We start from the raw sequence: 13,047 nt of genomic DNA, 5'->3' as shown, positions 1-13,047 counted from the left end.
TTGAATTAAAAACAAAAATAATCAAACTCAAGAAGTAAGCTAATGTATATTCGAGATTAGGGTTCAATCAACAGGTTTCCCAATATAATAATGTAATGTGTGTGAGTTTATACTTACATTGTATAAAAAAATTTTACATTAATAGAATGGATGAATCTAATTTTATATGTCCAACTTAAATTAAAATTTTATCATTTTAAATCAAATCAAATTGAATATATTTTATTTTTTAATCTGTTAAAACAAAATCATATGTCGGTCATATTGCATATAAAATGACCAATGTCGCTGATTTACTTTTCATTTACCGAATAAATAAATCCATACCTAATATCATGAAGCAAACATTTTATATTTTAATTAACTTTTAAAATAATTATAATGATGTTTTGAAGTAAACATTTCATTTTTTTCTTCATACTTGTTTTTGACATTATATTATATACAATGACTTAGGAGATTATATTATACATAAAACAGAAAGGCCCTATTAACAACCATCATACATTCACGAAGATTAATTCTTGAATTTTTACTTTTATTTTTGCATAAATAATATGATTAATTAATTCAATTTTTTAAGGAATAGATTCAAACATTGAGATCCACATTCATTATCTGCTTATTTATTTAAAACACAATTTATGACATAAACTTAATGAAAGCTTCTATGAATACGGGTACTCTCAATACATTGTCCATGGATAAAGAAAACTGTTTCAACATAATAATAATAATAATAATAATAATAAACTAGAGCAAACATATAATAACGAATTCAAAATTGTAACCAAGCATCCCCCATTGGTTCTATATCCGATTCATAGCTAGAAAGTTTTTCTAGACCCTTTCTAATTGGGGATAAAACTCTAGAAATTAGAAATGCCAAGATAGGAATAGCACTTGATTATTAGAAATCCTAGAAAATATCATATTCGTAAAGCAGAAATATAGACGAACTCCTATGAATGTGAAAAACAGATCGGATTAGTCGCTTCGACCTAGAATTCATTGTCAAGTCATCCGCAACTGTTTGTTTAGTCAAAACTACCAAATTCGAATATTTAATTGTTTTAAATACACAATAAATAATAATATTTAATTCAGATATGATTTGATTTCGTATTGTAATACTCGAATTTAATGCAACAATAAACAAATTAGAAGAATAAAATATATCTAACAAACCTTTGTTAATATTATATTGTCAACAACTTGCAGGGTGATAGCTAAAATAATATAAAAATTTAGCACTAAGAAAATGACAGGATATAAAATGCAATATTTCCCTTTTCTTTTATCTTGATGATGGATAAAAAATCATTCCAGATTAATTTTTTAATCAAAGTTAAGTTTCTATGGTGTGAATTTGATCCCATAGGATTATATTATATTATTAATTGATAATTTCAATTTTATTGTATTGTTTTAGTTATAAATTAAAACTAAATAAGCATTTTGACTTAACATCTCGAAAATGTTAGTCGAATTCAGATTAAGCTAGTTCGGTCCATAATAGCTAATTACAATTATTGTAAATATGATGGAACTGAAAATAAAAATATATTGTTTTGTGGTATAATGAGAAATTTGACTTAGTCGTCTAGTTTAAGCTCTTTTCACAGAAAAAAATATTTTTTCGTTTTGACTTTACATAGAAAAATCAAATAAAAATTTTAAAATCAGACATAAATCAACACAAGAAATTTCTATTTAATATGTTCTTTCAAAATATATTTTTTTAATATTATAATACAAATATAATTATAAATGATATATGTTTAAATAATTATAATTCGAATTGAAATATCTTCGAACCAATCTTAAACTTATCAATATTTTTTTTAAAAATGATGTATAGGTGGGGACTGGGAAAGAAATAACCATTAATTCATGAACCAATAAAAGAGCATTTGGGAGTTAGTTGTGAAAAAGTCAACCGGTCTTTATGTGCTATAAATACATAACTTGGTTCTTTTTATTTCTGCGTCTTAAAAGCCTTCAAAGAAATTATTAAACCATCTTTGTTCGTTAGTTCCTTGAAGCTTGCTTATTTGAAGATGGGTTCATCGGATTAGTTGAATCGGAGACTAATTAAAGTATTGGTCGACTGAGAGATATAAAATCGGTTGGCTCTTAAACAGGTACAAATCAATTGAATCGAATTAAAAAACTGATTGAATTAGAGATTGGATCAATTTTTTTTTGAATTTTTAATAATTTATTTTTTTGAACCACTTAAACTGATCAAATTGATCAAGTCAAAAACAAGTGATTTGACCACCAATCCGCTTCCAAAAATATTCAGAAATAGTTTAATTTTTTTATAGATATATTAGTTTTTGTAACAATAGAATTTCTAGTGATCTTTTTTTTCTCATTAATGTATCAGTCTTAATTTTTCTTCTCACCATATAGCTTTGGTTAAGAAATGATTAATTGAAGAAAGTATAATTAGTTATCTATATTCGGTTCGAAATTTAACATTTAAAATATTTATATTTTCTACTATAGTAGAACATATAATATTAGTTGCGTATATTTCTTTTTAAGTTAAATATATTTTTTCTTTCTTTTCCCCTCATCGCATATAACCCATATAGATGTATAATAATATTAATTAAATTAGACATTTTTTGCCGATCAAGTCGTAACTCAATTCGTATCGGTATGATTGTCAATGCAGGAGGATATATGTTTAAGCACGCTGAAATGTATTTATCTTTCTGTTTAAGAGTTGGAAAGGGTTATAGGCCGTTTTAAAAATTGTATAAAATTTTTTTAAGTATGTTTATAAAATTATATCAGTTATTTGATTTGATTTGTCACCCATCACTAAAATTCAATTTACCAACAAAACAAAGGGATATGACGAGATGAAATTTTTAATTTACGTGACAATAGGCTATCTATACCAATTTGATTTCTAAGCAAGTCTAATTCTTATAAAAGAAAATTACAAATAAAACCAAAGTTTGCATGTAACATTAGTGGCATTTATTTCTTTGCAGAAAGTCAATTAGGAAATGCCAGGACTAGATAAACAAAAAGATAACAAGCACCTACATGACCTTGAGCGGAGATCTAGGGAAGGTCTTTTCATTTGCAACGGTTGCAAAGAGATAGGGTTTGGGAATTGCTACAAATGTCCCTGGGTGTGGTTTTGCGATTACGTCCTTCATGTGGGTTGTATAAGTGAAGGTCACACACCCTTATCAAATTCATTATTCAAAAACTGCGAGTTTCAATTTTACCAGACAAATCCTTCAACTGTAGCCCCAGCCTGCCACATTTGTGCCTTAGACATACAAGGACGCATGTACCGTTGTTCTAAAGGGAAATACAGTTTACATCCCTACTGCGCGACACTTCAGACGACCTTCTCCCTTCGAGATTCCGACATGAAAATCAAACTTCGCAGAGGGACCAAGTTGAATTTCTTTAAATCGAAATGCTTGAAATGCGATAGGAAGAACAGATCATCAAACGATGTCCAATGTTTGTCCTATGTTTCCTCGGATGGTAACCTATGTTACCATGTGGCATGCATGAAAGAAGCATGTCGCGATAACTGGAATAAGGGTTATTTTCGACCTGGTTCTGAAACTAATGGGCAGAGTAAATTCCTTGCACTACAAAATCTAGCTCCAAAAGAAGTACTATCAAGCGTTGGGCAAACTTCGGAAGTTTCGTTGATCACATTTCTCAAGCTGGTCGTTTATGCTATACTTGGAGAGCCATTTGATTTAATTGCCCCTTTATTTCAGTTTTCTCAGAACTAGTTAGATAAGGCTTGTTGTTATGTTTATGCTTGGTTTGTTAAATAAGGCTTGAACCTGTTCATGCAACAAGTTGAGCCAAATTTCAAGTGTGATTTGTTTTTGAAACAACTTGGTTTGTTGTCGTTCCAACTTCAGTTGGATTAGAGAGTAGAACGTTGAGTTGGAACAGAGTGCTTATCAACAAAGTAGAGTGCAAAGTAAGCTGGGAAATAACAAGTAATATTTGTTAACCTAATTCAGATCAACAATTTTATTATACTGTTTTGGATCACCTATTACTTTATTCCAATCTACTTCAACACAATGGATAATTACAAACCCCAATAATAAATCTTTTTGTTACAATCATTCACCCAAAATATCCTCACATACAAATCATGAAATTTCACTCCAATAAAATCTAGAGTGTCAAATAAAATTATCAATAAAAACACAAAGCAACAGTTAAACTAAACACTCTTAAGAATTATATTTTGCAAGTGGGCAATGCTACTTCATCAAGAGTAGACTTGTTCATAGTCCAGACTATTTGTAAAGGCCCAAAGGCCCACTCAAAATTTGAAAGGGTTTGAACAAAAATATTAGGTCCCAGAAATAGACTTGAACAAAAAGTTAGGCACATTTAAAATATAGGTCAAGTTCAGGCTTCAATATTCAAGGCCCGACACCATTCCGTTTTTAAATTTATAGTACTTTATATTATATTATTTGTTATGAATATTTTATTAAGTGGATGTCAATCAAGATCTAGATAAGTTTTGATGTACTTTAAATTCTAATAGTGATTAGAAGTAGATCTCTACTTCATTTATTTTTCTTATACTTACAAATAGAGACTTTGGAGCAGCATTGTAAACATCCCATTAATCAATAAAATATGTTCTTTTTGCTCTCCATTTTCTTTCTTCTTTACTCTTTGTCTATTTATTTTATAACATTATTTTTATATATTATGCTAGTTTTAATGAATACAAAATTTATATGCTAGTTTAAATTAGTTTTAATAAATAATTTATAAATATATTCATTTTCCTTAATAAATAATTTAGAAAAGTTACTATAATAATTTTTTGGTGTAAATTTTTGTTATTAATTTTAACTATTCAAACAAAATGCATAAAAAATTCTTTCTTTTCCTTAACCTTCTTTTCTTGTATAATTGTTTATGAGCAATGCTTTCTAAAATAATTGATGTTGAGACAGAAACTTGCCATATGGAGCAGATTCAAAATTTTATTACCGATGATAAGCTCATTTCAATAATGATATACCTTTATGTGCCCAATAGGAAGATAAGGTCAAGTTGGCTATAATTGAAAATGGGGTTATACACTCTGAAAACTGAGTTAATTAATTTGGGACTTGACATTCCTAATAAGGTGAAAAACTTCATTTGGAGACCTTGTGGTAACCATATTGCCACTAATGATAACCTACGGAAGAGGAAGTTGAATGAGATCTCTATATGTCCAAATTGGCTAAACGAAGTCTCTAAAACATGTGTTACTGATGTGACGGTGGAGTGGGTTTGAAGAAATTGATTGTATAGGTCCACAATCTTTTTTTTATAAATATTTAATTGAACTCTTTGATATATAAATCCTAACAAATTCAATTAATGACGACAACAATACCTATATACATGCAACATAAACGAGTCCAAAATAGTTAAAAGACTACCAAATCAAAGGTTTGATAGTATGAGCTCCGAAGTGATCCAATCTCCTCGCCGAGTAAAAGACAACTACAAATAAAGAAAACACAATAGGGTAAACATTACATATGCTTAGTAAGTTTATAAAAGATCGACTTAACTTACCTTGTCATTATAACAATTTAAGTAATTGTAGCACAAAGGCATGACATATCATTGACATCCTTATAAATCCATTCATAAACCATTCCACAAGACAACATGTAGGATAATACCGCACGTAACAAGATTGTGGTATAAATTTCCATATACATGTATAACCAAACTACTTTACGTCATACTATCTAACCTTCTTCAATATGTAAACTTATCAAGAGAATCCATACTGAATCATTTCATTACCATTTAATTTTCGTTTTGTCCGGAAGAACTATAGTATTTTAACTTCAAATACACGAGATTAATCTACTCCAACAAGCTGTAGAGCTAATCTATTTATAGAAGCTTTATTTGGTGCTACTCACTCAAGTTGTCGGGAATTCGCAACATATACTGGATCTTAGCCATTGATAAATAAAGATTTGATGTTGCTCACTCAAGTTGTCGAGAATCCACAACATGTGCTGAATCTCAACCATCAATTAAGAAAGATTTGATGTTACTCGCTCAAGCTGTCAAGAATCCGTAACATATGTTGGATCTCAATCATTAAATTAATCCCTGATTACAACACCCGTTTTCCTTTCTGGAATCTTAATGATATGACATTTATATCTCAAATGTTTACGAAATTCACACGGGCCTATTGTCGAATTCGTATCATTTCCATTTCTTCTTTTATGAACATTTGTCATATGACAATAGCAATCCATATACCTTTTAAACATTACAGTATCAACATGTACATATCCTCCCTTCGTATAACAATTTTACATCCATTAGAAATTGCGTATCCATTCATATTTATCGTATAGTTTATATCTTTCAATTTAGTCCTTTTTATTTCAAACATTTTCTATACATAACAATTAGACTAAAATAATATATATAATATAAATATGTCATCAATTAATAGAGTAGCGCTCACATGAACTTATCTGACAAAAACAACAACTAATGAAACGTCAAAGACTAATTTAAAATTTTGTCTTCTTCAATTATCTTCAGGTTGATTCCAATCCCGATTTATAATAATTCTTTGCAATTTATAAGTTCTAAACATATTTTAACATTCTATTATAACCATAAGTCAATTCAAGTTCACTTTTCAAAAGTTTCCTAAACTTTTGCAATTTATTCAATTTGCTCCCTAAATTTGAAATAGCTATAACTTTAAAATTTGAGCCTCGATTTCAAAATCAATCTTAATTCTATCCTTCTACAGCCCTCTAATAACAATATTTATAGAAATTTCATACCAAATTCAAAATTATTGCATTTTAGTCCCTAAGTTCAAAGCTAACAGTTTTCATTTTAAAAACTAGTTCTTTTTCGATCTAAACTTAAAATCTAACAATTTAGTGCCAAAAACTTCAAGATTCAACAATGGTAACTTTTGTAAACTTTGATAATTTTGCAATTTAATACAAAAATTAACTAAATTGAGCTACCACAATCTCAAAAATATAAAATTTATGAAAAACAAATCAATTTAAACTTACCATGCATAGGGCCGAACCTTTAAAGCTTCAAACAATGGCTTCCCTCTTCTCTTTTGGTGATTTAATGAACAAAGAAAAATAAAATAGGTGGCTTTTGTTTTATGCTTTAAACATATAATATTTATTTAATTTAAACAATTTTTATAATAATGGAAAGAAACATCCACCAAACCGTCACTAAATTCAAAAGTGAGCTAGCCATTTCAACCTTTCATTTAATTACTATTTTAATATTTTAGCAAAAAAATTATTTTAGTGCTTAATTTTTACCATTTAATTTTTTACTTTAATTAATTAATAATTTGGTAAAATTATTTATCCAAAATTTAATTCACCAATATAATAACTTTGTAAATATTTAATAGAAATATCTACGAGCTCAATTTACGAAAACAAAGTCCTCATACCTGATTTTCCGAATACCATTGACTTTAGGGTCAATAAACTTGTACTTTAATTAATTATTAATTCAATAAAATTAAATGACCACACTCTAATTAAATTTCATACTAACCTTGTAAATATTAAATAATAACATTTACGAACTCGATTATCAGAAAATGGGGTTACGAAATTACTGTTTTCATTGCAACTGAAAAATGGACTGTTACAAAAGTTTTCAAAATTGGATGGTTGGTCGAATCGATGAGATCATAGATTTTCGGTCCCATCGTTTTGACTAATTTAACCAATTGTCTGGTTCAATTGAATAAATTATAAAATTTTTAAAATGTTAAAATAGAAAATATCTATTCAATTAGTACAACTAGTAAGTTCAACCATCTAGCTAGCTAATCAATAGGTGGAACTCCTTAAATGATTTTCAAGCTGTCGAAACCGTTTTTTGAAAACAAAAATTTAGTTGTCAACTTTAAAAATAAAAATTGGAGTCGCCACCGATCCTTGATTGGGGTGTGATCGGCTCACCTTAAAAACAATTTTGGTCTGCGCAATTTGAGAAAACAGGTTCGGGAGTCAGTTACACACGAGGAAGTGTTAGCACCCTCGAAACGCCCAAAATCGGTACCAAATTGATTATTTAATGTCTTGGTATCGAAAACTTGAAAAGATTTTAAAAGAAAACTTCTTATCTCGTGAATGAACCAAAATAACAAAACATTCTTATTTCAAAGAAATAAAACACCACACCCAGTGAGTTAGGGCACAATATTTTTAAATCTTCAAAATACCGAATATTGTCTTTTGTTTCAGAAATTCTTATTTCGAGATAATAAAATGTCATGACCAGTAAGTTAGGACCCGACATTTTTAAATTCCCGAGAATAAGCTTTTATTTGAAATTTGTGAATTTATTGTGAAATGAATACTTGGCTTTCTAAATTCATCGAAAAATAATCGCAATCCAGTAAGTTAGGGCACTATCTTTCTCAAGAATCACAAATGCCAAATATTTTAGAAATTTGTAAAATATGATGATTTTAATGCTTTGACGCAACCAAAATAGATGCTTTAAAAAGTATAGTAAAATGCTAATGTACCACAAGAAACCAATACTTTAATTTAAATTATACCTATATATGTATTGTAAAGCGGTAATATATATATAAATGTATACAAAAATTATGAAAAGAAAATAATAATAAAATATGTACATGTACTTATAAAATATAAACAAAAATAAGTATAATATATTAATAAAGTATGAGTATCTATATGTATATAAAAAAATATGAAAATAAATATACATGTAAAATGCGCATGTATTTATAGAAAGTATATGTATATATATATATATTATATAAAAAAATGCGTGTAAGTGTATAAAAATAATAATGATGATAAAAATAACGAATAATATAATAATAAGGATACAATAATAATATTAACAAGATTTAAAAAACTAAAATGACAAATGAAGGATTAAAACGAAAATAAAAGGAGTTTAAGGGCAGAATTTAAAGTTAGAAAACACGCAAAGAGACCAAATCAAAACGCGCACAATAAGAGGAGGACCCAAATAGAAATTAACCCATTCTCTCAAAACGTTGCGCAGCAGCATGAGCCAAATTGAAATAAAAATAAAATATGCGACCCAACTTAAAAAGGAGCAAAACAGGTTTAATCGAAGCGCGTTGCAAAAAGGAGAGACCAATTGCGAAAATTTCCCTTTAACCAGAACGCGCGGATCCTCCCCCCCGGGTCGGGTTACCGCGCGGGTCTGGCCATCAAACGGCGCCGTTTCAATTCAATTATAAAACCAACATTTTTTTAAAAAAAATTCCATTTCCTGCTTTGCTTTAAACAAAAAAACTCTTAAAACCCTAGCCTCCTTTGCTAGGGTTTCGTTCCATCTTAACGCCGCCGCCGTTCAACCTATGCCTACGGCCTCCGTCGACGGAGAAGACGCCGGCCCGTCGACTCCGGCGACCAGGTAAGTTTCTTCCTCCTTTCTTTTTATTTTCAATGAAAATTAAAATAATAAAAAAGGCTAAAAGAAAGAAAAGAGAAAAAAAAAACGAAACTCCAAAATGCTGAGAAAATGAAAAAACACCTTTTGTATTCGAAAAAAAAAGTTTGTTTGTTAATATTGAATCCTTTTTTATTGATCCCCCTTGATACAGATTTTCATCGGCTTTATATAGCCGATTAACACCAAAAATCTAAAAAAAAAATCAAAAACCCCACTTCTTTCCGTTATTTGCTATGCTTGTGTCCCCCTTTTTCGCAGGTTTGGTGACCGTGGAGTGCGCGCGACGAGCGCGGCGTGTGGGCGCTGTTGCGGCGTGCGTGTGGGAGCTGCTGCGCCTAGGGTTCCTGCTGGTGTTTTGGGCTAGCAAGCTTGGTTTAGTAACTTGGGCCTATTTATTTGCTTGGGCCCGAGCATTATTGGGCTTGTACACAATCTAACCAATTGATAAATCAATTCTTATTATGAAAACAATGATCAATCTAAGTGGAATTGGGCAATCAATATGACATATCAACAAACCTGCCTAGAAATTGGGCGTGAAATAGGAAGGAAGATAGGTGGACAAAGTTAATTTCTGGGAAACCACTCAAATTCTGACGTGTTGACCAAACTTTTTCCGACGACCAAAAGGTAAAGCTCATTATGAAAACAATGATCAATCTAAGTGGAATTGGGCAATCAATATGACATATCAACAAACCTGCCAAGAAATTGGGCCTGAAATCGGAAGGAAGATAGATGGACAATGTTAATTTCTGGGAAACCACTCAGATTCTAACGTGTTGTCCAAACTTTTTCCAACGACCAAAAGGGAAAGCAAAAACAAGTAATTATTTATGCTTATGCTTATCTGTTTAATTATCATACAGATATAAAAAAAAAAAGCAAAAAGAAAAATTAAGGTCAATGAATTAATATGTTAAAATAAAATCATATAAAATGAACTGTGTTGCTGGTTTACTTTTCATTTAGGGAACAAATAATATCATGAAGCAAACATTTTATTTTTAATAAACTTTTAAAGTAATTGTAACGATTACTTATGATAAAATGACTTTATGGGATTACATATTATACTTAAAACAGAAAATCCTATTATATAAAATGACTTATGATTTAATAATAAGTCAATATTTTAAAAGAAAATGATTTATTATGTGGGAACTGGGAAAGAAATAACTATCAAGAATGAAAGAGCATTTGGGTGTTACTTGTTGTAAAATCAACTGGTCTTTATGCTATAAATACATAACTTGGTTCTCTTTATTTCTGCATCTTAAAAGCTTTCATAGAATTTATTAAACCAGCTTTGTTGGTTAGTTACTTGAAGACCGGCTGATCGGATTAGTTGAATTGAAAATTGATTAAAATATTGATCAATTCAGAGATATTAAACAGGTACAAATCAATCAAACTGACATTTGAGTAAATTTTTTATATTATTTTTATATTTTAAATTTTTAATAATTTATTTTCTTTGAATCACCTAAATTGATCTAAGTGATCGAGTCGAATCAAGTGATTTGATAAGTTTAGCCCTTATTAACTTTCAAAAACATTCTATATATATATATAGATACATTAGTTTTTGTAACAATAGAATTTGAAGTTTTTTCTCTCATTAATATATCTGTCTTCATTTTCTTTTCACCATATAGCTTTGGTTAAGAAATGATTAATTGAGGAAACTACAATTATTTATCTATATTCGGTTCGAAATTCAATAGAATTTACCACCATGAATATTCACAAAAATAAGTGGATATGAATATTTGAATTTCGAAATAGAAAATTTTAATTTAAGTAGCGATTTGATTCGTAGGCAAGCCTAATTCTTATAGAAGGAAATTACAAATAAAACAAAAGTTTGCATGGAAGTAACATTGGTGGCATGTAATTCTTTGCAGAAAAGCAAATTAGGAGATGCCAGGACTGGATAGACAAAACGATGGGGAGCACGGACATGACCTTAAGCTAGAAAATAGGGAAGGTCTTTTCATTTGCAACGGTTGCAAAGAGCTAGGGTTTGGGAATTGCTACAAATGTCCCCGGGTGCGGTTTTGCAATTACGTCCTTCATGTGGGTTGTATAAGTGAAGGTCGCACACCCTTATCAAATCCATTATTCAAAAACTGCAAGTTTCAATTTTACCAGAAAAATCCTTTAACTGTAGCCCCAGCCTGCCGCATTTGTGCCTTAGACATACAAGGACGCATGTACCATTGCTCTAAAAGGAAATACAGTTTACATCCCTACTGTGCGACACTTCATACGACCATCACCCTTCCAGGTTCCGACATGAAAATCAAACTTCGCAGAGGGACCAAATTCAATTTCTTTGAATCGAAATGCTTGAAATGCGATAGGAAGAACAGATCATCAAACGATGTCCAATGTTTGTCCTATGTTTCCTCGGATGGTAACCTATGTTACCATGTGGCATGTATGAAAGAAGCATGTCGCGATAACTGGATTAAGGGTTATTTTCGACCTGGTTCTGAAACTAATGAGCAGAGTAAATTCCTTTTACTGAAAAATCTAGCTCCAAAAGTGGAACTATCAAGAGTTGGGCGAACCTCGGAAGTTTTGTTGATCAGATTTCTCAAGCTGGTCGTTTTTGCTATACTTGGAGAGCCATTTGATTTAATTGCCCCTTTATTTCAACCTTCTCGGAGCTAGTTAGAACAGAGCTTGTTGTGGTTTATGTTTATGTTTGGTTTGTTAAATAAGGCTTGAACTTGTTCAAGCAACAAGTTGAGCCTAATTTCAAGTGTGATTTGTTTTCGAAACAACTTGGTTTATTGTCGTTCCAACTTCAATTGGATTAGAGTGGAACGGTGAGTTGGAACAGAGTGCTTATCAACAAAGTCAAGTGCAAAGTAAGGTGACAAATAACAAGTAACATGTTAATGTAATTCAGATCAACAATCTTACTCTGCAGAGCTTTGATCAATGAATGATCTTATTTAACAATTGTGTTTGGATCACCTATTAGCTTTATCCCAATCTATTTTTACACAATGAATAATTACAACCCTAATAATGAATCTAATTGTTACAATCACTCACCCTAAAATATTCTCACATACAAATCATGAAATTTCACTCCTATAAAACCTATAAAGAGTGTCAAATAAAATTATCAATAAAAGCACAAAGCATACTCTGCAAGTCGACAATGAAACCTATCTTCAAAAATGACTTCAACAGTATTTTGATAGACTTTAAGATTGATCTCATTTAATAGCAGCTCCAATGAGTATTCCATAAATTTCTTCATAACTAAATGCTTCAGTAGCTTCAAATATTCTGATCAGGAAAAGGATAGAGTTTTCTTCTCCTCCTTTAAGTAAGTCATTTGAATGAACTAAAATTTTTCACATGGATTTGGTTTTCATTATCACGAACCACATACTCATTTGTTGCATAAGCATATTTTATTCATGGTCAAATATGCCAACATTCTCACAACCTTTGACTGTCCCAACTGAATGTTCCAATTGTTATTCTAACATGAAA

General features: G+C 30.1%; 2 protein-coding genes across 2 annotated transcripts; both read left to right on the top strand.

The window, feature by feature from the left end:
- Nucleotides 1-1,999: 1,999 nt before the first annotated feature.
- Nucleotides 2,000-4,017, top strand: LOC105774955 (uncharacterized). The gene is made up of 2 exons (XM_012597518.2): nt 2,000-2,144; nt 3,012-4,017. The coding sequence occupies exon 2, from the start codon at nt 3,027-3,029 to the stop codon at nt 3,780-3,782; it is 756 nt and encodes a 251-aa protein (XP_012452972.1). The 5' UTR covers nt 2,000-2,144; nt 3,012-3,026; the 3' UTR covers nt 3,783-4,017.
- A 6,789-nt stretch (nt 4,018-10,806) lies between these two features.
- On the top strand, nt 10,807-12,466 carry LOC128031849 (uncharacterized). The gene is made up of 2 exons (XM_052622894.1): nt 10,807-10,926; nt 11,436-12,466. The coding sequence occupies exon 2, from the start codon at nt 11,452-11,454 to the stop codon at nt 12,205-12,207; it is 756 nt and encodes a 251-aa protein (XP_052478854.1). The 5' UTR covers nt 10,807-10,926; nt 11,436-11,451; the 3' UTR covers nt 12,208-12,466.
- The last annotated feature ends 581 nt before the right edge of the window (nt 12,467-13,047 follow it).

This window comes from Gossypium raimondii, chromosome 10 (genome assembly GCF_025698545.1).
Source record: "Gossypium raimondii isolate GPD5lz chromosome 10, ASM2569854v1, whole genome shotgun sequence".
NCBI lineage: Eukaryota > Viridiplantae > Streptophyta > Magnoliopsida > Malvales > Malvaceae > Gossypium > Gossypium raimondii.
This window is presented reverse-complemented; position numbering and strand designations above follow the sequence as displayed.

What these genes read in the sequence shown, in the direction of transcription:
- LOC105774955 (XM_012597518.2), top strand. Translation starts at nt 3,027, where the DNA reads ATGCCAGGACTAGATAAACAAAAAGATAACAAGCACCTACATGACCTT.
- LOC128031849 (XM_052622894.1), top strand. Translation starts at nt 11,452, where the DNA reads ATGCCAGGACTGGATAGACAAAACGATGGGGAGCACGGACATGACCTT.